General features: G+C 47.0%; 1 protein-coding gene across 5 annotated transcripts in view; it reads left to right on the top strand.

The window, feature by feature from the left end:
• The window catches only part of Katnip (katanin interacting protein), a 172,329-nt gene that overhangs the window by 36,721 nt on the left and 108,298 nt on the right, over window positions 1–27,310 (top strand). For all 5 annotated transcript variants that reach the window (XM_048460577.3, XM_048460573.3, XM_085693049.2 and 2 more), the window contains 3 exons: window positions 14,405–14,481; window positions 24,667–24,836; window positions 26,146–26,243. In XM_048460577.3, the coding sequence (XP_048316534.3) occupies window positions 14,420–14,481; window positions 24,667–24,836; window positions 26,146–26,243 (330 nt within the window). In that variant the 5' untranslated portion in view covers window positions 14,405–14,419. The remainder of the gene's footprint in view (window positions 1–14,404; window positions 14,482–24,666; window positions 24,837–26,145; window positions 26,244–27,310) is intronic.

The following is a 27,310-nucleotide window of genomic DNA, read 5'->3' as shown; positions in this document are numbered from 1 at the left end:
TCAGAGCCAGTATTCCTGGTACACTTATTGTTTGTGTTGTTTCAGTAGTTTTTAGAACTATAGCATGTTGTTGGCTTTGTGCATATACATGTGTGTGTGTGCAGAGGCCAGAGGCCAATGGTGAGTATCTTCCTTAATTGCTCACCATCTATCTTACTTGTTGAGACAGGGTCTCTCACTGAACCTGGAGCTTGTCATTAGCTGTTTAGCTAATAAACTCCAGGGACCCATATGTTTTTGCACTCCCTATCCCAGTGCTGGGCTTGCAGCTGTGCATAGCCATGTCTGACTTTTACATGTGCTAAGAATCAGAATTCAGGTCCTTATGCTGTGCAGTGGGTATTTAGTGTCTGAGCCGTCTCCCCAGCCCCCATACTGCTGACTTTAAGCCCCGTCTTCTTCCCTGGGTACTTTCCTTCAGTCATGCTTCTCCTTCTAGTGCCTTTTCTTGTCTGGGGCCTTTCCCTTCCCAATGCAGTCTATCCAACCTTCCTTGGTCCATCTCTAGCCTATCAAAATTGTCTTGAACTTAGATTCTGTCATCCATTTTTTCCTTTGTCTCATACCATCTAGATGCCATCCTCAGACTTTATAAACAGCCATTGATATGGCCTGGGATGGGACCAAGGACAAAGTCTTATGGCATGCCTTTCTTCCTAGGAAGAGTAATTTAGATGGCTAGATAAGACGATTAATTTGTCCAATACCTGTAATAGTATGTCCTTGTGGCTTGATTATAATAATAATTGCATGGTGGGTGTTATTTACCATGGCTAGGCACTGAAGTAAGTGTTTTCCGTGTAATGCTGCTATTTCTTACAGTAGCTCTGCTAAGTATTGTGTTACTCAGGACTTGTATTATGAAAATAAGAATAATAACACTATCTGGAGGTGCAGAGGTGGACCGTGTACTGCAATGCAAGGCTCTGAAGAAGGGTTACTTCTTAGAAGCCCAGAGCAGGGTGTGTATGTTGGGGGTGGGGGGGTCATGAGCAGATGGACTGCAGTCTCCCAGGACATCATCTTCCTGCAGCTTTTATTTTGCTAGATCATTCCTGCTGTGGCAGTCTTCGTGCTTGGTGTAAGCTAACGTTCTAGCTTACTTTCTTTACCTCTCGCTTTTTCCTTTCTTTTTCTCTTGAGACAAGGTCTTACCATGAAGACCCCACTGTCCTGGTACTTACTCTGTAGCCCAGATGGGTCTTAAACTTATCTAATCCTCCTGCCTCATCCTTCCAAGTGCTGGGATTACAGCAAGGCGCCACTGTGACTAACTTAGCTTTCCTGCTTTCTTAGTTCATCTGGCAGAAAATTCAGTGACTTCTAAATTTGTTCATCCCCTTTCATGAGAGTAGCCAGGCCTCTAATCCCAGCACCCAAGAGGCATAGGCAGGAAGATCTGTGCTACATATTGATGGAGGGAGGGAATAAAGCAAGGGGGAAGGGAAGGAGGGAGGGAGGGCGAGAGAGAAAGCGTGAGAGAAAGGAAGAGAGAGAGAGAACAGCTTCTTCCTAGACCTTCTAATATGAATTTCCCAGATTATTGGCCCACTCTGATGTCTGCTCCTGGGCCACCCACAGCCATCAGCATGGTCAGGTCCTGGCCTGGCTTCCAGGAATCTTAGGCTGTGACCTTGTGACTGATAGAACAGGGCGAGTCCACAGTCCAGCTGCTTGTTTTTGTTTGACAAATGAAAGGTCCTCAGGCTAGACGGGCCAGTGTCTGAGGCCTGTGATGTCAGCCCCTGTCGTTTGTGCTCATTGGGAGCCATGCTCATTTCTTTTATGGAGCTTGCTTGGCACCTTGTCTTTGCCGAAGTCTCAGAACTTCGAGTTTGATGGAGGCACTGATGTGAAGTCTCATTCTAGACTGTGGAGTCAGTGAGGCCAGGCTCCATCTCACGCTCTGTCTCCCCATGTCTGCAGCTCAAGAACAGGGAGGATAGCGATGGCTGCTTTGCAGTTGGGATGATCTGGTGACCAGATTAATGTAAACCTTTGGAAAATCCTCCACTCAGCACTGAGCAGTGAGCCCTCCTAACTGCGCAGTGGTGGAGAAATCCCTGAAGAAAGCTTCAGCCTCTAGGATGGGGACTTCAGGAAGCTTTGGTGGACAGAGAAGGGATCAGGAGAACAGATTCAGCCCCAATTACAACAAAAGCTCAGGGGGCCACAAGCAGTCCCAGTTGAAGGGAGATAGCACATGGTGTTAATGTGGCTGCACATGTGACCCTGGTTTTATAGTGAAGACTGTATGATTGTTCATTCATTCATTCACCAAAAGTATTCGCTGAGTGCCTGCTATGTGCTGGACACTCATCTAGGAAGCAGATGTATTCTTGGAATATATGCCCTTGTGGTTGGAGGCCGACTGAGTAGTACATAAAATGTGAAGGGCATCAGAAGAGCAAAACCAAAGTGGGGTGGAAGCAACATGAGTGCCATTGAAGAATGAGCTTAGAGGAAGGAATGATAACCAAAAGGGGCTCTTGGAAACAAGAGATCCACAGAGGGAACAGCATGGGCTAGAGCACTTGACCCCAGCGAGCCCCTGTAGGGTCCCAGCAGAGAAGCTGGCAGCTGTTTGGGGGCATCAGGGGAAGGTGGTAGGAAAGGGTGAGATGAGAAGAAATAGAAGGACTGGATGTTTTGAGCAGGCAGATAAAGCTTGAAAGGTTTCGGGGAAATGCAAAGAGGTGACCCAAAGCAGGATACGGGCATCTTCATCTTACCATTGCAGAGGGCACAGCCATGGTACTCCAAAGGCTATCTGGGACAGAAGAGCCACTGATACTATTTACTTATTTATTTAGTTTGAAGGTGAGAGGGTGATTTGATTTGTTACTCAAATAACACATGAAATCAGCCTCCTTACAGATGAGGACTCACTGTTCACCAGCCTGAAGTGCTCATTACTTTCCCATCCTTCCCTAACCCTTCGTGGAGTAACTGTTGCCTCTGAAACCTAGCATGTGTTCTTCTAGACCTTTCTCCATGTGTGTGCAGGGCTGAGTACCCACAAAATATGTGTAACATTTGTGGTGGTTTGGGCTCTGTGTTTAGCACAGACAGTGTCCCTCTGAAAACATTGTTTTATAGTGTACAGTGGAAGTTGTGATTTGTCTTCACTGCCTAAACTCTACACTTCAAACCTATTCTAGGTGGCTTTTGGCTCATATTTTGAACCTGGCATAAAGGTTAAAATATAAGCTGAGCTTTTTTTTTTCAAAGTTTATTAAATTATGAAAGTTTCCATTTCCTCCCCTCCTCCCAACACCCTCCCACTCCCCCACTCCCCCTCCTCCTCCCTCTCCATCCCTAAGAGCAGTCAGGACTTCCAGCCCTGTGGGAAGTTTAAGTTCCTCCCCCCTCCCTCCAGGTCCAGGAAGGTGAGTATCCAAACAGACTGGATCCCAAAAATCCAGTATATGCAGAGGAAACAAGTCCCAGTGTCATTGTCAATGGCTTTTAAGCTGCGCTTTTTAAAAAGATAACTTTCATCTAAAAACAAAACTGGGCATAGTGGCTCATAACTGTAATCCCAGTGCTTGAGAAGCTGAAGCAGAAGCTAGCCTGGGCTATATAATGAGTTCTAGGCTAGCCTGGGCTACAGAGTGAAACCCTGTCTCAAAAATCAAATAAGCAATCAAAGAGCACTAACGGGGACAGACATACTGCAGATGGTTTAGCTGTCCCCACTGGAGGACATCAGGGTGGTTTCACCTAGCTTTTGATACTTTTTCCTAGGGTACCTATGAGTCTTTTTCAGTTGGGCTCTGGGGAATAGAAAGGCCCAGTCCCAGTAGATCAGGTTTTGTTTTTCCAATTTCAGTGGAGTCTACACCTTTGTTCCTTGAATACATATGGGAGCTGCCAAGGATACAGCAAAGGACTCACTCAGATCTGCTTGAGAGTGGACTCTTAGGAAAGACCCTTGTTCCTTCCTGCTGGATGGAGTGAACAGGAGGCCCAGAGGCCTGGAAGGTGGTGGGCTGTACCCACTCTTAAGCGTATGCTCCTTGCAGGATAAACACTGCCTTGGGGGTCAGACAGCCCCAGAGCCCTTCCTTTCCTTCTGAAAGCAGAGCAGCCTGCAAGCCTGACTTCTTTCCTGCCAGCTTCTGCCATGCTTAGTCTGCCTCTCCAGCGTGAAACCTCCCCTTTGATAACACGCCAGTAGCAACATTATAAAAGCACTGTTTTGATTAGAGCAGGCCAACTACCCTGTCACTGGTTCCCTTATTCCCTGCTGATGTTCCACATCCTGCCTTCTGCTCCCAACCTGATACCACTCTATGCTCGCCACTGTGACAGCACTTTTAGGGGTTGGTGCACAGCCCCAGGCTGTGATTGTCACTCACCAGGCTGCCTAATTTGAAGGTGTGATGGCAGTCCCTCTTTGGGAGTCAGACCCATCCTGCCCCAGCTGCTTTTCCTGAGATAGTCTGCCCAGCCACTTCCTGCGTGAAAAGGAAAGCTGGCATCTTAAAAAAAACGTAATGACATAGTGGGGAAAGTGCTAATTTGAGTACCAGACTTTTTTGAGACAGGGTTTCTCTGTAGCTTTGGAGCCTGTCCTGGAACTAGCTCTTTTAGTATCTTAAAAGTGGAAGAATCATTCTCCACCTTAAGTTTTCATTTTGTTTTGAGATGTGGTGTCACTATGTAATCTTAGCTCGAGTGGAGTCTCTATAGACCAGGCTGACCTCGAACTCACAGAGATCCGCCTGTCTCTGCCTTCCAAGTGCTGGGATTAAAGGTGTGTGCCACCACCGCCAGGCCAAGGGCCAGAGTTTGAACCGCCAACAAGCGCGTAAAGTCAGGAATGGTGGTGCTTCTGTAACCCCAGTGCCAAGGGCACAGGAGCAGGAGGATCCCTGGGACTTGCCAGTCAGTCAGTCTAGCCGAAATGGTGAGCTTCATGTTCAGTGAGAGACCTTGTTTCAAAAATGAAGGTGGACGCACACCTTTATCACCACCACTCACAAGACAAAGGCAGGCAGATCTCTGAGTTCAAGTCTAGCCTGGTCTATATAGAGACTCCACTTGAGCTAAGATTACATAGTGACACCACATCTCAAAACAAAACGAAAACTTAAGGTGGAGAATGATTCTTCCACTTTTAAGATACTACCTTTGAAGAGGACTGTCAATTTTGGAGACTCTCCCAATTCCTCCCTTCCCTCCTGTGACACCAGCTCCAGGGGATCTAACACCTCTGACTTCTTCTGGCACCCCCCAGGGATACAAATGTAATTAAAACCAGCAACAAAACCACCAGCCATCCCTCTTCTGTGTACGTGTCCAGCTTCTTACGTGTCCAGCTTCTTCCTTCTTGCTGTCATTTTTAACCAGGCTTTGCAACCCACAGTCCTGACTTCCAGTAAGCCTGGCCCCTCAGATATCAAATGTAGGTCCAGGAACTGGGGCTTTGTGATACACACCTCCATGGCGATCATATTTCAGATTAAAAATTGGAGACCATAACCTGAAGAGTTAATTGCATTTGGGGGACTTGCTAGTAGACATTTGAATCTGGGTCATTGTGGGAAATCCTGGCTAAATCAGGATTAACCATGAAATATCCTGGAGGGTGACCTTTGATGTAATAAGTCTGGGTCCTGCCCTAGGAACCCAAGGTCAAGGAGGAATCACAAACTGTCTTAGGACCCCAAGTTGTTAACATCCCCTCCCACTCCTGTGCCTAGGCCTTGGTCAGAAAAGCTCCTTCCACCTCCTTCAGACCTCTAACTCCTGCCTGAGTGCGTCCTGGTCTCACCTGCACCCATCACCCTCAGTTGCTTCCTGATATTCCTGCCCTCTACTCAAGCAAGCACTATGGCATCCTGTTAGGTTGATATTAAGGGCAATTTTCTTTCTCTGGTCACATAGCTCTTGTGGTCTGCTACTCTCAGTAGTGACGTGTTTTGAACCTTTGTCCTCGTGGTTACCCCATTCATTCTACTCATTCTTGTTCACCGCAATCTTGGCCTGAGACTCCTCTTTGTTAAGACCCTCCCCTCCGCATGTACCATCTAGCCTGCTCAGACCCAGCCATCACCAGCAGGAGGCTCCTTGGACTCCCAGCACAGTCACATCTCCTCTTCAGGTCACTTGTGGCATCAGCTCGCATTACTGACTGCTTTGGCGTGTGAATGTGGGGGGTAGACTGTCAGTCTTCCCCGATGGACAACCAGTTCCATGAAGGAAATTCCTAGTTCGGAAGGAAGGTTGGAGGGCAAAGGGGAAGGAATGACCTGCCACTTTTATATTCTCGGGGAGTAGTATCTCGTATGGAAGTTGGTCTTTTTTTTTTTTTTTTTTTTTTTTTTTTTTTTTTTTGGTGCTTCTGAGGCTCAGATCCAGGACTTCCCACGTGGTAAGCTATTGCCCTACCACTGCTTGTCCAGTCCTTCTTAGTTTATTTTGAGGCAGGGTTTTGCTACATTGCCCAGGCTGGACTCAAGCTCATGATACCCCTGCCTCAGCCTCCAGAGTAGCTGGGATTTAGGTGCCAATGTACTAGTGATTGGTTTTGAACATTAATCTAGTTTGGGTCCCCAGATCCTGGTGCTTTCCCCTAGGTGTCACGAGATCTTTGGCACCTGCCATTGGTTAACCACAGGCTTCAAGCATGCTTCCATGTCAGAAGACCAGGCTCTCACTGTCTCTGTGATCAACTAGCATGTTCTTACCGTGTTCCATCTCTGCTCCAAGATGAACCCCAGGGTCTCTTCACATCGTGCTTTCACACGCACTATTTTTCCTACATGCCCTTCACCCTACTTTCCTCACCTACTGAGCTCCTTTTGGACTCAGTGCCATGGGATCCTCCCCTCTGCCACCATGGACAATACCAGTCTCTGCCCTCTTCTTACTGCTGTGTGGCACAGGCACCACATTGCATGGGAGCAATTGTTTTTGTTTCTACCTCTCAGTTCTCTGAAGACAGGGATTTTATCTTTCTCTCTTTCCTCTTCTTCCCCCTCCTTCCACACTGTCAGCTCCACATTGAGAGATAAAGCCCAGAACCTTGGGTACCATCTCTGCCCTTGGAGTTGGCTGTCCATTGGGTGAGGCCACAGGAGAATGAACAGCTGTTTGCAGTGAGAGTCGCCCAGCTGGAAGAATAGTGGGTGGGTCATAAGACTGGGGTCATAGGGAACAGTCGAGAAGAGCTACTCATGAAGCAAGCTCACACTCCCTGTGAAGGGCATTCTGGGTAGGGGAGTCAGCAAGGGCAGCAGTCTAGAGAAGAGAGCAGACTTCTCTGAAAAATGGCCAGCAGGATCTCTGTCCATGGATGTAGTGGAAAGATGGAAATGAGGCCCACGGAGAGTGCTGGCAGCACATGACTGGCATTTATCTCTGTCTCCAGCCTGCAGCCTGACGTAGGAGAAGCCCAGGGGACAGTAGCAGGGTTAGTAGTAATGCTGTCCCCCACTTCTCCCTGGTTTGGGGTTTGGCATTTGTGGCCCCCCAGGGTGACACCAGCTCAAATAGCCTTGTCTACTGGGCTAGGAGTAATCAGGATTATCTTCTGATAGAGTCCCTGACCTGGGAAAGTGTTGGTGTGTCAGACAAGTAGAAACTAAGATGGGAGACTAGAAAGGGACATTGCTACCTTGCTCATCTTTTCCCCATCAGGCCCGGGGACCATTCCAGCAGGGCTACAGAGCTCTGGCAGGTGAGCTGCTAAAGCTTCCTGCAGTCGGGTTCACTCTGGCAGTGCAGGGATGCAACACTGTTCTCCCTCTGTGGCAGTCAAAGGCTGGGTACAGTGCAAGCTGAGTCCCTCCCTCTCTCCCTCCCTCTCTCCCTCTCTCCAGAGCACTGCTAGGAACTTTGGCCTCAACTGCAGGTCCTAAAAACTCTGAACTGGATGCCAGTATGTCAAGTCTGTCAAACCCTCTAACAGCTTCCTGGCCACCTCAGTGTAAGGTTGTGGCCTTCCTGGTGTGTTGTGTGGAGGCCTGAGTCTGGCTTTGACTGGCCTGGCCACCTGCTGTTATCTATCCCACCTGCCTCACTGGCCCCTGTCATGTTCCTGTCCCACCACCTGGATGCCTACTTTTCCAAATACCTTCAAGGTCAACTTCATGGCTCATACATCATCTCACCAAAGAGGCCTTCTTTCTCAAAAAAAAAAAAATGCTTTAAATTTTTATTTTTATTTTATAGTGTGTATCTGTGTGTGTAGTGCCCTTCAGGACCAGAAGAGGGCATTGGGTTTCCCTGGGGCAAAGTTGCAGGTCGTTGTGAACTGCCTCATACAGATGTAAAGAACTGAACGTGGGTGCTCTGGGAGAGAGTGTGCCCACTGAGGCACCTCTCCAGCTTCCAAAGAGGCCTTCTTGGGCAGCTTGCAGAGACAACTCTCCTTGCTTGCCTGTACTCCTGCTCACTGCCTCCTCACTGCACTGTGAGCCCCAGCTGCTGCTCTATCCCCACACCTTAGGTGCACACCAGACCAAAGTGGGTTCTTGTGGAATATTGAAGAATGCATGGATTTGTGGATGGGAGTTGGCTCCACCCTCCATAGGAGTGGGCATTGGTGTGCGAGTGGGATGTCTCGCCTAGAGGGTCCTGTCTAAGCAGGTCTGTGTTTATACCTGCAGTTGCCTTCTGTTTACAGCATGCTTACATTTTTCACTCACAGCTCTGATAGAAGATCCTTTTTAAAGTAAACTCACTGAAGGTTTTTAAATTCTCTGCCTTCACCAGACGAGGATGTAATTTATAATCCATGTGACAATTTTACAAGAGAATTTTCTGAGAATAAAAAAATATATCAGATGTGGGTTGAAAAATGATTCCTCAGATGGCTATGGAGAAGTTGTATTTTTTTTGTTGTTGTTGTTTTGTTTTTTTTTTCATAAAAGCACAGTATCCTGAGGCATGGAGTACAGAATGGAGACTATAACCCCTGACCCCAAGTATGAAATCTCCAGGTCTGGTTATCAGATGGTTGTGGTGCATAGCTGGGAGGCAATGGCATCCTGAGATAGTCAAACACTTTTGTTTATTTGCCTTGAGGAGTCTTTTAGTCAAGCACCTTTGTTTATATGCTTTGAGGAGTCTTTGTATCCAGGGCAGGAGAAACCATGTTTGCTTTTTGTTGTTTTGATTCATACGACCTCTAGGGGGCAGTCTCAGTTGCTGCTTTAGGTTTTCTTTGTTATGCTTCTGTTTGTGCTACAGGTGTAATGGATGTAGAGGATGTCTGAGGATAAGAGCATGGCTGATGGGTTAGTAGACATGACTGAAACATAGGCTTAGAGTTTTGCTATTAAACTAATATGTGTGGAGACCTCAGGATCCAGCACTAGGTCATGACAGACTCTCCAGGGAATCAGAGAAGTTAGGCAGGGGTGGGTTTTGAAGGAAGAGTAGGAGTTGTGTACTACAAGATGCATGTAGTCATCCTTACTGTGAGCATAGGGACATTAAGAACACTTATCAGAGCCAGGCGGTGGTGGCGCATACCTTTAATCCCATCACTCAGGAGGTAGAGGCAAGTGGATCTTTGTGAGTTCAAGGCCAGTCTGGTCTACAAGAGCTAGTTCCAGGACAGGCACCAAAGCTACAGAAAAACCTTGTCTCGAAAAACCCAAAACAAAACAAAAAACACTTATCATAGCTGGGTGGTGGCAGTGCATGCATTTAATCCCCATAAAGGCAGAGGCAGTCAGATCTCTGAATTTGAGACCAGCCTCATCTATAGAGCAAGTTCCAGGACAGCCAGGGCTACACAGAGAAACCATTTTGAGAAACAAAATAATAATGATAATAAAAAGAACATTTATCATAAACCTCAAGGTATGTCTTGGTACTAATGTGTTTGCCCAGCCTGTATGAGGCCCTAGACTTGACTATTAGCATCAACAAAAACCCAAAGCAAAGCAAACTGAACCAAAAAACATTCGTTAAAGTATTGTTTAATCCTCTGCTGAATGTTTCTCTGGTCCTACCAACATGGTACAGGCTTTGGAAAACCATTAGCTCTTTTGCCATACTGTCTAGAACTCAGATGTAAGTTATATTTACACAGTCCAAACTAGCTTGAGTAAAACAAGGAATGTAGCTGGGTGTGATGGCACGTGCCTGGAATGCTAACCGTCAGAGGCAGAGATAAGAGGATTGCAAGTTCAAGACCAGTCTGGGTCACAGAGAAAGTTCCGGCCATCATGGGTTCTAGAGCAAGACCCCATCTCACAAAAAGGAAGGGAGAGAGAGGAGAAAGGGAGGGAGAGAGAGAAAGGGAAGAAAGGAGGGAGGGGTGCCATGTTCTGTCTTTTACTGATAAAAATAAAAGCTACCCAAAGTGGTAGAGGGACAGTGCTGCCAATGAGGCTAGGAGACATGATATGGAAAGTTCTGTACATTAGGTCCGATCCTGCTCTGGTTTCTGGCATCCACTGGTGTGGGGAGAGCTCATCCCTATGGACAGAGAGCACCTGCTGTGCACCATCATTTGAGCCTGACAGGTCAGAGGTGATGGGAGAGAATGAGTAGGGTTGAAGATTCCCCAAGAACTGAGGCCTGACCACACCCTCTGAGGCCCTTCTGGCCCCATTTGCTGCTGGATTTGTACATTTTTTAATGGTTTATGTGTCTCCCGTTTGGGCTCCAGGTGCCTTGAGAGCTAGTGCAGGTTGTTGGGTAGCACTTGTGTGAGTGTTCCCAGAAGCCCCTATGGGGATCTGGCTGGTTGAATGGCTGTTGAATGTTGCAGTGCAATGCCCCTGTGACCCAGTGGCAAGCGGTCCCATTGACATGGTTCATGTGGTATATGCTGTGAATGGAGCCTGTGCAGTGTAGCCCCTGCATGGCAAGTCACTATCAGGATATCCACAGGCTGGGCTTCCATTAAACCTTGGTTATAGTGCTGGTAAAATGGCTCAGTGGGTAAAAAGCTCTTGCCTCACAAGCCTGGAGACCTGAGTTCAACCCTCAAATCTCACATAAAAATGGATGGAGAGAACCAACCCTATCTAGTTGTCCTCTAGCCTCAATGCATATGCTGTGGCACATGTTCCTTACACACACACACACACACACATACACACACACACACACCCCATGCACACAGATACAATAATAAATTTAAACCCCTGGAGTGTATGTAAGGCTTCCAGCCCCTTGCATCCATGCAAGCAGGGAGCACCATAACATGATGGGAGGAGAAAGGGCGAGAAAGTGGGCATGAGGGAACAGAAACAAAGAGACAGGACAGCCGGGTTCTATAACAGTCCAGTCTCACCGTGGTGACCCGTCTCTCATCTCTCCACCAGGTGGAGCTCTGGTAGACTATACGCTTCATAAGCTCACCCTCTCCCCACCTTTGCTGTGGGAAACAAATTTCAATCAAAGTTTGGAAGGGACAGACCACATGGGAACCATAGCAACCTCTTTTCTGGAGGCAGCACTGTGATTTGGAGCCAGGCCTAGACCCCAAGGCCCAGGCTCATGGGTAGTCAGAACTGCAGACCAGGGTCTCCTGAATGAGGGAGAGCTGAGCAAGCAGAAGGTCTTGCTTGTTTAAGTGTGACCCACAGCCCGGTTAGAGACCCACAGGGCCTCCCAGCCCTTCCAAATCAGAGCCACCCTGTTGCCACAATCCCCAGGTGACCAACATTTGAGAGACAGGCTGGAAGAAGGGGAACCGGTTGGATGACCTTGTCTGTGTCTCCTGGGTGGCACCTGCCTCGTGGTGGAAGAGAAAAGATACATTCCGGATAGGGTCTGAGGTAAAAGCCATGTGTCCTGGCACACACTTATATCTCTTTGAAGTCTGGACTGCTTCTGAAAATGCCATGGAACGTTTCATTCAATGCTGTAATGTATCAATGATCACTTTAATATTTCAAAATGGTAAGGTAAGTTGCTATGGAGTCAGTAGTGTTTTGGAATATGCATGGCATGAATCTCCTTGTCTCTTAAGTAGGGTGATAATAATTACCTCGAGAAGGGCTACAGAGACCAAAAGAGAAGGCTGGCTGTAGTAACTCCTCCCCAGAGGCAGGGTGTTGCAGGACTCTAACAGTACTGAGGTCTCTCCTGTGCTTCCCTGCATGCGGCAGGAGCTAGGCTCAGCCCCAGGGACATGAGGAACCTCTTGAGGCAGCTCAGGAAGCCGGAGAAATCTACCAGTTTTTAAATTTTCTTTTAATTTCATAATGCTGCCCTTTCTACTACTGCTCACTGGCTGGGCAACCAGGTTAACCAGAATGAAACTTAAGTGGCACTCAGGTCTGAGGGACTGGAGACGTGCGCGGTGATAGTTATTGCCTAGTGTAGGGTCTTGCTTATTTAAATGTAGTTGTTCACGGCACCAACTGGGAGCTGGTTAGGGATACCCACAGGGCCTCCCCTTCCTCCTGAGAGAATCTAGCAGTCCCAGGGTGACATGTGTACACACCAGCACTTGAGAGTCAGAAGTCTGGGAGAAATAAGGCTTTCTGGATAAAAGGAAAACTGTGGGTGACAGGGAAGAGACACATATATGGTAACAGCCTGGGGTTTACAGGGCATGGGTGAAGAAAGGGGGATTATGCTATTAGCACTAGTCTGAGAGTGGCTGTTAGTGTTTCCTGTCCCCAGGGCCCCATTGCCTGGTAACTGGGGAGAAGTGAAGATGGAGAGGGAAGCAAACAGTTGTGTAACATCTGTAGCTGAAAGTGGAGGAGGAAGATTGGTTAGAGAAGGCCCAGGCAATTGGTTAGAGAGCTGGACAGGAAAGGGTCCTAGGCCTGTGGATGCCAAGGAAGAGTCAAGGGAGGACAGAGAGAAAGCTGTAAGTGTCCCTGGCTGGGCACCCAGGAAGCATGGAGACAGGTGCTCCTCTGCTCACCCAGTGTTACATCCCAACAAGTGTGCCATAAACTGTAAATACCTTAAGTTGAAAAATGCGTCGAAGAGTCAGGTGTGGTAGTGCATGCATCTAATCCTAGCACATAGGCTGAGGCAGGAAGATTGCTGCAAGTTCAAGGCCAGACTGGATTATATAATGAGGTCTAGGATAGCCTGGACTATGAAGTAAATCTCAAATTCCCCAAACCTACATATGCATGTAAATACATACTTACATACATACAGTCATACACATCTGTTTGGGCTTTCCATAGCCAACCTTCCTCTTTTGCTCTCAGTTATTGATGCTAAGCATCTGTCTGTCTCTCTCTCTTGACTGCTATTTGTATGTATAGTGTACATTATTAATCCCTCCATAATACTGTAATAAATTGTCTAAGCCAAGCAAGGTGTCACACACCTGTAATCCCACTACTTAGGAGGCTGAAGCAAGAGGATCACATGTGTAGAGTCCACTGGGGCTATATTTTGAGGCATCATCTCAAAAACACAAAACCAAACTATTCAATTGTAGTAGGCTGAGTTCTGATATTCAGATTATATGGCACAGTGCTTAAAAGTCATTTGAACCCAGAGGACAGAATGTTGTATGAAGCTTCAAGGTAACACATGAACTAACAAATGATTGTCTGCTACTCTTTCAGGCCTGGGTAGGTCCCAGGACTCAAAGTGAGTGTTAGGAATCTGTTTCTCCCTATAACTTGACTCTGCTGCTTTGCCAATGTTATCCTCAGGTTTTCTGAGACAAACCTGGGCCCCTAGAGGAAAGAACAGCTTCTTCCTGGAAGTATCAGCAAAACCCAAGGTTGACTTGTCTTCTTTCCCCCAAACTGTGACTCCCTGTGGCTGAGCAAAGCGCGTGGTGATTGTGCTTCCAAGCCAAGACAGTGTGACCCAGGGGGTGGCCAGAAGAGCTGCCATGAGCTCTGAGGGGAGCCGCTGAATTGAAAGATATAGCTAAGAGGCTCCCAGAAGGCAACATGGGGCCCTCTTGCCAGAAAAAGATCTACAGAACCACTTTCTGTAATGACCATGTTGTTTCTGATCATCAAGGATTCCTCTTGTGGTGAGAGGAAAACTTGAGATCCCTTTTCATCAGTTTGGGGTGACCTGATGATGACTGACTGAAATGGCTGAGTAGTGTGTGTGAGGAAACATCTGAGGTGCCAAGTTTGGTTTTTGTTTTTGTTTTATTTTTGAGGCAGCTTCTCATTATGTAGCTCTGACTGCTCTGGAAGGTGCCAAGTCTTATCAGAGCCCTGGGCTTCATAGGGCATTGGGGGGCAGTAAGGAGGCTGGGGAACCAACCTTCGTTCACAGATTGGTGAAGCTATATGTACTTGGGGCCCACTGGGCTCCCATGCAATCCCTGGAGCTCTGGGTCGCCAGAGTGATGCCCCAAGGGGAACTGGGCCTTCGTCAAGGTCGGCCTCCCAGCTCAGCCAGCCTCCTGCAGGCTATGTGCAGCGCCCAGCTTCAGTAAAAACATCCCTTCATTTCCCTCTCACACTGCTCTGTTTCTTCCTTTCAGGGTTATACTAAGGACATGGTGACAGACTTTGATGAGAAACATGATGAGTATTTAATATTGCTTCAACAGAGAAACCGGTAAGAGCGAGCCGCCTGACGGCAACCTTTGTTATTAACCAAATAAAAATTGATTTAGGTTTATTAATAGCACACAGGACACAGGAAGGGGCCCAGAGTCCCCCTCCATGCAGAGGCTGAGATTATTACCGGCACTTGCAGCTCCATACCTTCCCCCAAACCCCAGCCATCCAGTGCTTTAGTTGTATCCAGTGTTTAGTGTTTTGATTGTACAACCACTTGTTGGTTGTGCAAGTACCACCTCTTGTCTCATGGTAGAGAGGTGGGGCAGTGGCACAACAGACCCCTCAAGTCATTTGGAAATGGTGGTCTGTATCTCTTGGGCATCAGCTTGCCCTGGAAAGCTGAGTTTGTGGAACAGCAAAAGTCAGTTTACTTTGTGTCTCAAGTTGCTTGGAGTGGCATTTAAAGTTAGGGTGGGACCTATTGGGTTCTTACAGTAGCTCACACCACTACAGTGTATAGTGATCAAGGTCATAGCAACCTGGTGTAATCTGAAGGCCTGTGTTCCTTTACATGGTCAAGCAAGTTCATTTTTAGTTCATTGTGGTTTGTATTTAGACCTGAACCTTCCCTTCTTATGTGCTGGATATGCCAATTTAGGGCTTAGGAGTTGCCTAGTATTGAGGAGCTGGGAAAAGAGGATCCCTGTAACTTTCCTGTTCACACTGAGCAGCAATGCTATGGGTGTTTGTAGAAACAGAGGTGGAGGAGGGGCAGAAAGCCTCCGTGTTGGCAGAGAAACAAGAATCTAGATTTGTATTTAATAACATTTACAATGAATTCAAGTTAAACCACAAGCCAAATAGAATTCTGCCGAACCCCTAACCAGATCTGCCTGGGATGGGAAGACCCAGCAAAGGCAGTAATTTGTGTTATGGGAGGGTCTGTGTTAGGGGAACAGACTTGTCTTGCAGGTAAGGTGTCAGTTCAAATTCCATTCAATCATTGGTTTGGGGGAGCCCTGGTGATGGTGTTGGGGGTGTATGGGATGACCTCATGTGTTACCATGTAGCACCTCCACTCGTTATACAATTTCATTAAGGTCCCTGTCTCTGGGCTGAGGATGTGGCTTAATTGGTAGAATCCTTGCCTAGCATGTATAAAACCTTGGGTTCAGTCTCCAGCACTGTATAAAGCTGGTGTGGTGGCACACGCCTGTAATCTTAGCACTTGGGAGGTAGAGACAGAATAATCTAAAGCTCAAAGTCATCCTTAGCTACATAGGGAGTTCAAGGCCAGCCTGGGCTACAAAGACCTAGATAGATTGACAGACAGACAGACAGATAGATCCCTGTATCTATGACAAGTCTCACTCTCATTTCCATATATGCCCAATGAGTTGGCAGTGCCAGAAGTGGTACCCCTGTGCTCAACCACTTAACAGAACTTTCCTAGCTTCCCAGGGGCAGGCAGCTCAAGTGAGAACAGCAGACAGCTCCTGCTGATTAGACCCCCATGGGTGTTTTTCTCATGCCAGGCATTGGATGTTTTTATTCAGTCTCTGGCAGGCAGGATGTTGTCACTGAACACCTGGGTGATGGTTTAATCATTTCAGACGTTCATCTGGGAAGAGAGTTTCTTAGCTCCTTATGACCAGATTGTTTCTCATTAATCGGGGATCGATAAGTGCTATCACAGAGATGCCGGCTGACAGCATAGATGGGAATTTCACAGAGGAGGTTGTAGCATGGTGACAATTAAAAATATATTGCAGTTGAGTTGCTGTAAATGGATGGGGTGGGTATCACTGGATGCAGGAAATAAGAAAAAGCTGGAAAGGAACACCCACCAGGGACTTGTAAAGAAGGGGATGCCTAAAATAGTGTTCAGGTTGGCTTCAAGGCACCTTTAATAAAGTGCCAGCCACACATTAGGTGCCATAGTTCACCAGTTTATTTGTGGGCCAACCTGATTGAAAGGTGAAGTGATTGCAGCCATTTGACAGATGCTCCCGGTGTAGCGAGCAAGAAATAGTGGAACTGGATTATACTTTATTTACATTTTTTTTAACATTTTCATAGTGATTAAAATTAGAGAAACCTGCCAGGGCTGCCAGTGGCTCCAAGTATATACTAAGAAAGGACTTGGTGGAACAAAGCTCTGGGTTACTTGGAGACTGAGTTGTGTGCCTGGCATGATGGTAGAGGCTGAAGACTGAACTGTCCCTCAGGAGTGAGCCCCAGGCTGCTTAGCTGGGTGATGAGTCCCTTAGAAGGGGCATTGTCAACAGAGATCTGCCCGGGATGTATCTGACCCTAGGATGCTTTTTGACATGAGCCTCGTATTTTGGGAGTGCTTTCCATGTACCTAGCCTCACTAAGGAAAGAAACTATTGTGTGAAAAAGGTAGATTGTGTTAATATTTTCATTTTGTTTTGGTTTTTAATTTAAAAATTATTTATTTATGGGAGGCATGTACATCATAGGCTGAATGTGGAAATCAGAACTTGTGGAAATCTCTTCTTTCATCATGTGTCTTTGAGGAGCTAAACTTGGGTCTTCAGTTTGGCTGGGAGACCACTGAGTGACAGTTTACTCGCCCAGTGTGCACATGGCTCCGGGTTCCAGCGCCAGATGGCACTCTGACTTCAGGCAGAACTGGTTCCAGGTGCTTAACTTAGGTCTTCAAAACCCTTTCTGCTTAAATCTCCTCCTGGGGCAGCAGGTCCATCTCTCTTGAGGCCATGTTCTCCTGAATGTTTTCTTCAGCCACTTTTCTCAAGGACCAAATAACACAATTGCCAGACTCTTAGATCTGGTGAAAATGTGCGCCCTCCCTCCACTCCCCACACTGCAGCCCCCTTTGCTGCCAGCTCTCTAGTCAGGAGCCTAATCTTCCCAGTCAGTCCTTGTCACTCAGCCCTTTGGTCCTGCTGCTTGATGTTACTCAGATCTGTTCAAGTGTGATTCCATCTCCCGCGAGACCGAGTGGCCAGAGTCACTAGGAAGGCGCTAGGACAAAGCAAAGCTGCCCTGTCCCTTGAGCCTCCTTCCTGGCCCTCTCTAGCCCTGCCTGCAGGACATGACAACTCTTCGCTTCTGGTACAACCATGGTGGCTTCATGTTCACCCTACCAGGGAGCTCATCCAGGGAGACAGTTGGGCTGTAGACGCCTCACCTGTCCTCTTCCTCTGCCCAAGCTACCCTCCTCACCTTCCAAATACAGCTTCTGGGGGTTCCTTCAGGAACAATACCTCTCCCCCTCACTCCGTGTGGGCTTGGGTGGGAGTGACTGACTCCATAGTCCAATTTCCTGGAGCACCTTACCAGAACAAGACTGATTAGTGGGGTGTAGAAATGGAGTCCAAGCCAGGCCCTAAGGTGCCCTCTTCAGGAAGGGCTGTGCTGGAAGCACTGGGAAAGAAATGCTCTCTTCCCCAAAGTAGCGTGTGCGTGGGGCCCTACCATAACAAGGCAGCAGTGGGCAGGCTCAGCTGTGGACAGTCGGGGACCCTGCACTCTAGACAGCTTTATGCAAAACAGCTGTCCATTTTAAGAAAGCATCTTTCGGTGATGCCACCTGAATGTCGCTGCGTTCATCTGCAGCAGGGGGTTTCTTTACCCATTCTTTTCACAGGATGAGTAATTATCTCCTAATTTATCAACTTCTTGTATCCACATTCTCATCAATCATCCTGCTTGAGTAGGGGCCCACATGCAGTGCCAGCTCCAGGTACTGGGCTATGGGAAAATGTTTCAACTGTGATGCTGGGACCCAGGGCAGTCTCTGGAGGAAAGTCAGGACATGCTCTCCTCCTGGCAGGTCAGTTTCCTGGCCGGTCCTCAGCTTGCTGACTCCTCCTCCGAGCACTCTTGAGTTCTGTGCTCCCAGGAGTGTGCTGATCCCTGTTTTGTAGATCATCACTTAGCGACTTGTGTTTTCCTTCTGTTCTGTGTTGTTGCCCAACAATCGGGTACATTGCAGGCTTCCAAGGCTGGCAAGAGATAAGCAGTCTGTAATCAGTGTTCCTGCCATCTTTGTTGAAAAGATGGATATGTCAGCTGCTGAAAACAGCTGACAAGTTAACAAAGAAGGCCCCCATAATGCCACCACCTTCCTCCACAACTGACGTCATTTTTATATTTATCATCTTCTACTCAGGGCCCACAAACCCAGTTTTTTTTCTTCCAATTTTGCACTTACTACATACATACTGTTCTGTGTTAGTATACAACTTTTTTTTTATCATGGCATATTTATATAAAGATACTCCTCCCTCCCATTTACTGTTCGGTTTGTGTGCAAGTGTATGTTTTTATGTATGTGCACACGTGTGTGTACATATGGAAGCCAGAGGTCAACCTCAGGTGTCATTCCCCAGGGACTGTCCTCCTTGGTCTGGGGCTTGCTTTGCCAGTCAGGCTACGGTGCTGGGCTATCAAGTGTGTGCCACTACATCTGGCTTTTAGACCTGGGTTCTTGAGTTCAGGTCCTTATACTTGGTGGGAGAGCAATTCACTGAGTGCCGCCCACCCCGACCTTGTGAGGAGACCACAGGCATGTTCCTGGGGTCTTTCCTGTGGCTGCTGTAGCATAATGTCCCAACCTCCACTCCCCAGCACCGGGTGCTGGCTTGTGTTCAGGATTTGTTGGTCTCAGTACTAACCTTTTCCACTGCCAGGATTATTGCTTGGGAATTGCTGGAATGTGCTTTCTGGGAAAAGATCAAGTCTGCAGCTTTGTCTGTGTTTTCCTCTTCCTCCTGAGAAGGGGCTGTGAGTTGTCAGCACTGTCCGAGTTTGTCCGTTGCCTTACTGTCTCACAAGCTCCAGGAGTAACATGTCTGTTTTAGCGATGACTCTGGAGTTCAAGTACCCAGAGTTTGTATCTCAGGCCTGCTATATAGCAGTTGGGTGACCTTGGACAGGTTACTTACCCTCTCTGTGTCCCACTTTCCCTGTCTATGGAGTGGGGTAACAAAGTAATCGTGAAGAGTAATGTCTTCCTCAGTTGGTGCTTATTCTTGTGTTCTGTGTCTGTGAGTGGCAGCTCACTGGGACATGTTTCTCAGCATTCCTGTGCAATTGCAGCCATGCTCAGATGTACAAGGGCAGCAAAATACATTAGTTGCTTGACATGTTTTGTTCAAAGAGGCAGAGCCAGGAAGTTTTTGGTCTTCTTATTGTCTTTCCTATGTGGCTGTGAGGAACTTTAGGCACCTTAGTTTGCAGTTCTGTGGTTTTCTTGGTGGTTTTGCTATTTCAACTGGCTTCAGATTTTGTGAGTGTGCGTACGTGTGTGTGTGTGTGTGTGTGTGTGTTGGTTGTTGGTGGTGGTGGTGGTGGTGGCGGAGTCCAGAGGACGGCCGCTGCTTTTGTTCATTGCTACCATCCTCTTTGTTTTTGAGACAAAGCCCCTTGCTACCCAGGAGCACACTGATTGGCTAGACCGACTAGGCTCTGATCCATTACAGAGGCTTGTCTCCCTTCCCACCCACTTTAGCAGCACTGGATTACTATGCCTGACTTTGTTTGTTGCTCTGTCTTTTGAGAAAGCTCTCACCATGTGGCTTCTGTCTTTAAACACAAACATAGCAAGACGATTGTTGAGCAACTGTGACTAGATGAAATGCCGTGGCTAGAGCTGGCAGGAACCTTACCCTGTTCCTCCCTAGGAGCCATGGCTCAGCACAGAGTAGTTCTTTATTCATGGTGGCATCCCAGAGCATGACCTGAATCCACTCTCTGTGTTCAGAGTCAAGTTTGGCATATAGAATTCACCCTTATGTGATGGTTATTATTAGTCCAAAACTTTGCAGTATAACCTCAGGCAGATTCTTAGGACAAGAGCAGAAAACAGCCTCATTCTTTCCAAGATATAAGAATGGTCTCTAGATCAATTGCTAATATTTGTGCCCCTCTGAAACCTTTGTTAACTTGGGGGATGAAGAGATGACTCAGCAGTTATGAGCACTGGCTGCTCATCCAGAGGACTTAGGTTCAATTAGTTCAATTAGAACTTAGGTTCACCCCTATGGAGGCTCAAAACCCTCTGTAACTCCAGTTCTAGGGAACACAACACTCTCTTCTGACCTGCACAGGCACCAGACACACATGTGGTCCACAGACATACACGTAGGCAAAACACCCATACACATAAAATAGTCATCTAAAAATTTTACCCACTTACTAGGTTCTTAATCACTAAAGGGAAAGCCTGTTTGTTGACTTGAGAATTTAATTACTGTGGGGGTATAACAGTATGTTTAAAGACTGAGAACCTGGCATCCATAGCCATGGCTCTGGGAGGGGGCCTAATAAAGACACTGTACACTGTGCCAATGTCATGTCAGCAACGAGTTACAGACTGTCATAGTTACTTTTAAACTGATGTGATAAAACCATGACCAAGGCAATTTATGAAAGAGAGCATTTAATTGGGCTTACAGTTTCAGAGGGGTGAGAAGAGTCCCTGACCATGATGGTGGGGAGCATGGCAGCCTAGCGCTAACACCCTGATCTACAAACAAGAGGCAGAGAAGCACAGCAGGAGTGGTAGGAGTCTTCTGAAACATGAAAGTCCACCCCCAGTGACACCCCCCTCCTTCAACAAGGCCACACCTCCCAACCTTCTCTAACAGTCCACCAACTGAGGACCAAGTATTCAAACATAGGACCTTATGGGGACTGGGGTCATTCTCATTCAAACCACCATATTCCACTCCCTGGCCCCCATAACCTCATAACTGTATCACAATGCCACATGTATTTAGTTTCAAAATTCTCCATAGTCTTTCACAGTATAAATACAATTTAAAAGTCCAAAAAGTCACCAGGTGGTGGTGGCTCACACCTTTAATCCCAGCACTCGGGAAACAGAGGCAAGTGGATCTCTGAATGGTCTAAAAAGTGAGTTCCAGTACAGTCAGAGCTGTTACACAGTGAAACCCTGTCTTGAACAACAACAAAAGTCAGCTTGGTGTGGTGGTGCACACCTTAACTCCTAGCACCCAGGAGGCAGACGCAGGGAGATCTCTGAAGCTGGCTGGTCTACAGGAGTTCATGTTATGCCCAAATCCTCGAAGTCCCCTCAAGGCCAACAAGGAAACCAAGTTCCTTATGTGAAAGCAAAGAGCCTTTATTTTAATCAAGTTTATAAACTTCGCCTCTCCGCATGTCCAATGTATTGGAATAACCGGAAAGCCCCGAGCTCAATTAGAATTGGGTTTTTATAGTAGTAAAGGTGAAGGTGAGGGGGTCTCTGAGGTTCAGGACCCCTGATTGGCTGACATTTGTCTAGGGGTGTCCTGGTGAGTGTGTTCTGGGAGGTGATCCTATCCATAGCGGTTGGAATGTTTTTAAATGGTCTGCTCCTGGGCAGTGGTTGGGTTATCTCAGCTTGTGGTTTTTTTCCTGCTACCAGTATTGCTTTTGGGTAAACTACTGAGACTCAGGCCTCTTATTAAATTTATCGAGGGCCAAGTTCTACTCTGGCAGGTGATAATGGTTGGAAGTAAAGAACTTCCTTTGGGTGACTTGCCCAGACTTAGCTTATCATGGCTGGCCCCCACAGTGCACAGAGAAACACTATCCCAAAAAATACAAACAAAGCAAAACAAGTCCAAAAAGTCTTCTCCAAGACTCAACGCAGTCTCCTAATTCTAACTCCTTATAAAAATCAAGAAGCAGGGGGGCTGGAGAGATGGCTCAGCGGTTAAGAGCATTGCCTGCTTTTCCAAAGGTCCTGAGTTCAATTCCCAGCAACCACATGGTGGCTCACAACCATCTGTAATGAGGTCTGGTGCCCTCTTCTGGCCTTTAGGCATACATGCAGAAAGAATATTGTATACATAATAAATAAATAAATATTAAAAAAATAAATGTAAGCAAAATACCAATGCACATAAAATAAAAATAAATTAAAAAAAACTGAAAAGCAGATTACATGTTTCCTACATACAATAGCACAGAATATACATTATGATTCCAAAATGGAGGAATAGGGGCATAGTGAGGAAATACTGGACCAAAGCAAGACTGAAATCCAGGAAGGAAAATTCCAGATCCTCTAACTCCATATAAGATGTCAAAGAGCTCAGATAGCATCACCCTTCCAGCCTCACTGACTGCAACACTCTTCTTCTCCTTGGGCCAGTTCCACTGTGTGCAGCTCCTCCTGGTAGACATCCCACAGTTCTGGCATCTTCAAATCCTGGGATCTCCAAAGCAATATAGGCTTCATTTTCATAGTTTCATACAATGGCCTTTCTGGGTCTCTATGCAGGGACTCCCCTGCCACATACATTGCCTTGGCAGCTCTCTTTAACCACAGAGTAAGAGACCACAACCTCTTTTCTTTGGTATCTTTCATGACTGTAAAGCCAGAACCATGTGGTAGACTCTGCCAAATCCTGGGATGGATCCTGGCACCTCCTTGATCACATTTGCATAAGCTTTCCTTTGTAGGTAGTTTTTAGGTAGAGGAAATCCCTTGGACCTTTTCCTTTTAGAAATTGCAAAATTGGCTAGGTGGGGTCTTGCCCTGAGGGCAGCACTTCCTTTATTCCATGTCCATCTGTCCTCTCCTCATCTCCTTCAACAAATGCCTTGGCTCCCACATTACAGTTCCTGAGGTTCTTTTCTCCTCAACTGGACATTTGGTGTTTCTTTTTTGCTCTGCTTGCTTATTTTCATTGCTGCATAAGAGTGATCACTCGTACGCATTAAAATGGATTATTAAAAATTGCTGCAGATCCCTATTTGTTCTGTCTCTTTAAGAGACAAGCCACGCCCACTCCCCCCCACTCCGCTGAGGCAGGCTGATCTTCAGCCTGAATTCTCTCTTTTGCTGCTCCCTCTCGGAGAGGCAGCTTCTATCTCTCCCTTCTCTCCTCTCTTCCTCTCTCTCTTTCCTCCTCCTCCTCCTCCTCCTCCTCCTCCTCCTCCTCCTTCTCCTCCTCCTTCTTCTTCTTCTTCCTCTCTCTCTCTCTCTCTCTCTCTCTCTCTCTCTCTCTCTCTGCTCTTCCCCCCTCCCTTTCATAACCACTTAATAAATATCCAACCTCAGTCTGCATGGCATACCTATCTGTCTGTCTCTTGCCCATCGCCACCAAGTGGCTCACCGCCCAGGACCAGCCACCTTCGGAGACCTGTGGCATGGTCTCTTGTTGCCTGCCGCTGTGTCTCCCTGCCTGGGACCAGCCACAGCTCAGGAACCAGCAGCCATCTCTGCCTGGGACTGGGTGCTCTCAGGGCCCACTGCCTGCCGCCACATGGCCCGCTACCACTGCTTGAGGACCTGCAGCGTTTCTGCTGCCTGCTGCTGCTGGGGATCCTGCAGCATTTTTAATTTTTCCATTACACCCATGTGACAGAATCAATATCAGGCCATCTTGGCATTTCCTCTGCCAACAAAATTAGTTCAAAAGCTTTTCAGTATAGCCTCAGTCAGATTCTTAGGACCAGGGTAGAGAGCAGCCTCATTCTTTGTCAAAATATCACAAGAATGGCCTCTAGTTCAATTGCTAATATTGTTCCCCTCTGAAACCTGAGCTAGGCCCTCACAGTTCAGATTTCACTCAGCACTACTGTCTTCTAAGCTCCTAGTAGAACGGCCCATTAAGCTCTGTTTACAGCATTCAATTGCTTTCCTATCCCAAAGTCCCCAAATCTTCCATATTCCTCCAAAAACCAATATGATCAAGCCTTTCACAGCAATAGTCCGTTCCCAGAAACCAGCTTCAGTTTTAGTTACTTTTTTAATGCAGTAGTAAAACACCAGGAACAAGACAACTTATAAAAAGAAAATATTTGATTGGGTTTACAGTTTCAGAGCTATAAGAATCCTTTTACCATTTTGGTGGGGAGCATGACTGCAGGCAGGTCAGCATTGCACTGGAGCTGAGCTGAGAGCTCACATCCTGACCCACACACATAATGCAGAGACGCAGCACACTGGGCATGGTGGGAGTCTTTTGAAACCTCAAAGTCTGCCTCTGGTTACACACTTCCTCCAACAAGACCATGCTTCCTAATCCTTCCCAAAAAGTTCTACCAAATGTATCCAAATGTATGAGCCTATGAGGCCCATGTATCCAAATGTATGAGCCTCTAGGGACCATTCTCATTCAAAGTATCACAGAGACATTGTCATTACTTTGTCAAAGTAGTTCATTGCTGGCTTTGGGGGACATGGAGATCAGACACTGCTGGGATCCAGGCAGGCAATCCTTTTGTCTTCTAGACTATTAAAGCATTTAAAGGCCAAGGATCCCGTGCAGCTGAGGCTGGAGCACTTGGAGCAAGGTTTCTCTGTCTATGTTAATGGGGCCAATTCGGAGCTGAAGACATCCCCGCGGAAAGCTGTGCACACAGACTTCTCCAGAAGTGCCTCCCAGGCCGAGGGGTCACAAGGTGAGTGCAGACCATCCCATGCCAGGCAGCAGTGTTTTTAGTTGAAAATTAAGGGATGGGATGTAGCTCAGTGTTAGAGCACCTGCCTGACATAAATAAAACACTGCAAAAGAAAATTAAAGACATAAGTTAGAGACTTTGGAAACACATTGTATATGTGAGCACACTAGCAAATGTGTTAACTGTGCTCATCTGTCCAGAAAGATAGCCCAAGAGCAAGGGAGAGAAATACTCTTGAAGGTGCTGGGGATAGAGCCCAGGGCCTCACATGTGTTCAGCAGCCACTCCAGGCTTAAATCCCTTTTACTCCTTTTCAAACTAGATGTGGCGTCCACATTCCAAACCTAAGACAGCTAGAGCAAGAAATTTCAGTTTTTCTATTACCCGAGGCTCTAATGTCCGTGATTTTAAGGGCTATTTTAAATAATACCTGATATGCACATATTAACTTTAATACCTAATGCCTATGAAATGTTTTATTCCACTGTTCATTTTTACATTTAGTTAATCCAGCCCCTTCATGCTTTAAAGGGATTTCATGTGTCCTCCGAGAGCCCGTAAGTGGGATGGAAAAATTCTCCACCTAGTCTACCTGTAGGCAAACTGGAAAATGATTTAGTATTGAATGGATAGAATGGTTGAACAGGTGGGACCAGGCTTCAGGTTGGCTGTGTCACTCTGAGGAATCTGCTTGGTCTCTCTGTATTATTAGAATTCATTGCTTTATAGGTGTGGGAAGCTTCCACTTCATTATATACATTATATACAAAATCAACAACAAAGGGACAAGAGGAGAAAGTGATACCCCAAAATATTCCCTTAAGAGAGCCACTGTAGTATTTTAAACACACAGTTTACCAGGAGCTTTGTAGCCCCTGTATCTAAGAGGGAATGACGTGGCTTTCTAGATTTTATTGTGGGCAGGCTGCTAGGTGGAGGAATTACAGGGAACAGGATTACCTGAACTTGGAACCCTTCAGTATATTCACTCATTTCTCAACTATGTCTCCATCCACCCTCTTTTACACATGGCGTCCTGCTGTTACATCTATGTTTTGGCGATGGCTCTTTGTGTCTGCAGAGCTATCTGATAGGCTATTAGACATGTCATTTCACAGAACAGACATTCTGCAACTCATACACTTTACTGCTGGGTATTGGCTTGCTTGCAACTCGCTTCAATAGGACGATGTATCCCTCCTATACATGACCTTGGGAAGCTGGCCTGGATTGCAGATATAGACTTGAGAGTCATCAGTGTGAACTTGTCTTCCACGTCTCACCTGCCCCTTCCCTGTCTCTGTTGCAGATTGTGGACGAAGAACCCTGTTCAGAGAAGCTGAAGAAGTCTTAAGACGCAGCTCAAGGACAGCACCTGGAAAGGTCCAGCGCCGAGGATGGCACCAGGTCTGGAAACAGGAACAGAGCCAGGACCATGACTCTGGCACTTGATTAGGATGAGGAATGGACCTGTTGAGTCTTTAAGCTCCTTGGGCTTGGTGGCTGTAGGGCATGTCTGCATCTACTGGTTTCTGGGGTACCTGCCCCGCTGTAGGGTACTCCCTCTGCCTGGGACCTCCAGAGCCCACAGGGGAGTGCAGTAAGAGCAGATTCAGGCTCATTCTTGAGGGTTCATTTATCCACTTGTTTTTTATTGAATACCTACTATATGCCGGGCATAGTCAGAGATAAAGTAAATGATCAGGACAGAACCCTGCCTGGTGAACTGAGGTGCCCTTTTGGGTGACTGCCAATGTTGCTGAGACATAGCCTGCATTTCTGAGTCCTGGCCCTGAGTCCCAGTACTGTCCCAGCTACACACAAACTCTCTACTTTGCACTCAGCACACCCAGAGTCTGGCTTTTCACATTGTCCACTCTTATTAGGGAACAGAGGAGACAGATGCTTAGAAAAACTCAGGGACCTATACAAGGTTATGGCTAAGAAGTGCCAGAATCATGACTTAGAACCAGATCTTTGGCTCTGAGTTCTGTATTCTTCCCCCAACTAGACTTTGCTATGGTCCCTTGCTAGCTTCCCTTGGGGACAGTTCTGGTTTTCTATGAAGCTGTCTTATGTACCCAAGTGTCTCTCTATGCCATGTGTGTGCTGAGGTTGAATCATGGGGTTTTGGCTCCTGTTGTACCTTTTGCACATTCAAATGGTCTCAAGGACCATATACAACACACAATGGGAGGCTTAGGCAGGGACTCATTGTCTCTGTTAATCTGGGTATGGAGGAAATTGGGCATTGCGTTTTACAGTAAGACTGCAGTAAAGGTTTTCAGGTGCTTGCCACCTAGCATGCCTTCACAGTAACCCAGTTGGTTGATGTGTGTCCTCATGGTGCTGCTGTAGAAACTGAGGCCCAGAGAGCTAAAAGTACTTGTTCTGGGTTACATGACCCCTAAGGGAAGAAGCCGGATTGGGGTATGGAATGGGGTATGGAATGGGCCTGTTGCTGCAGACTCCTT

This window comes from Myodes glareolus, chromosome 7 (genome assembly GCF_982192425.1).
Source record: "Myodes glareolus chromosome 7, mMyoGla1.1, whole genome shotgun sequence".
Lineage (NCBI taxonomy): Eukaryota > Metazoa > Chordata > Mammalia > Rodentia > Cricetidae > Myodes > Myodes glareolus.
This window is presented reverse-complemented; position numbering and strand designations above follow the sequence as displayed.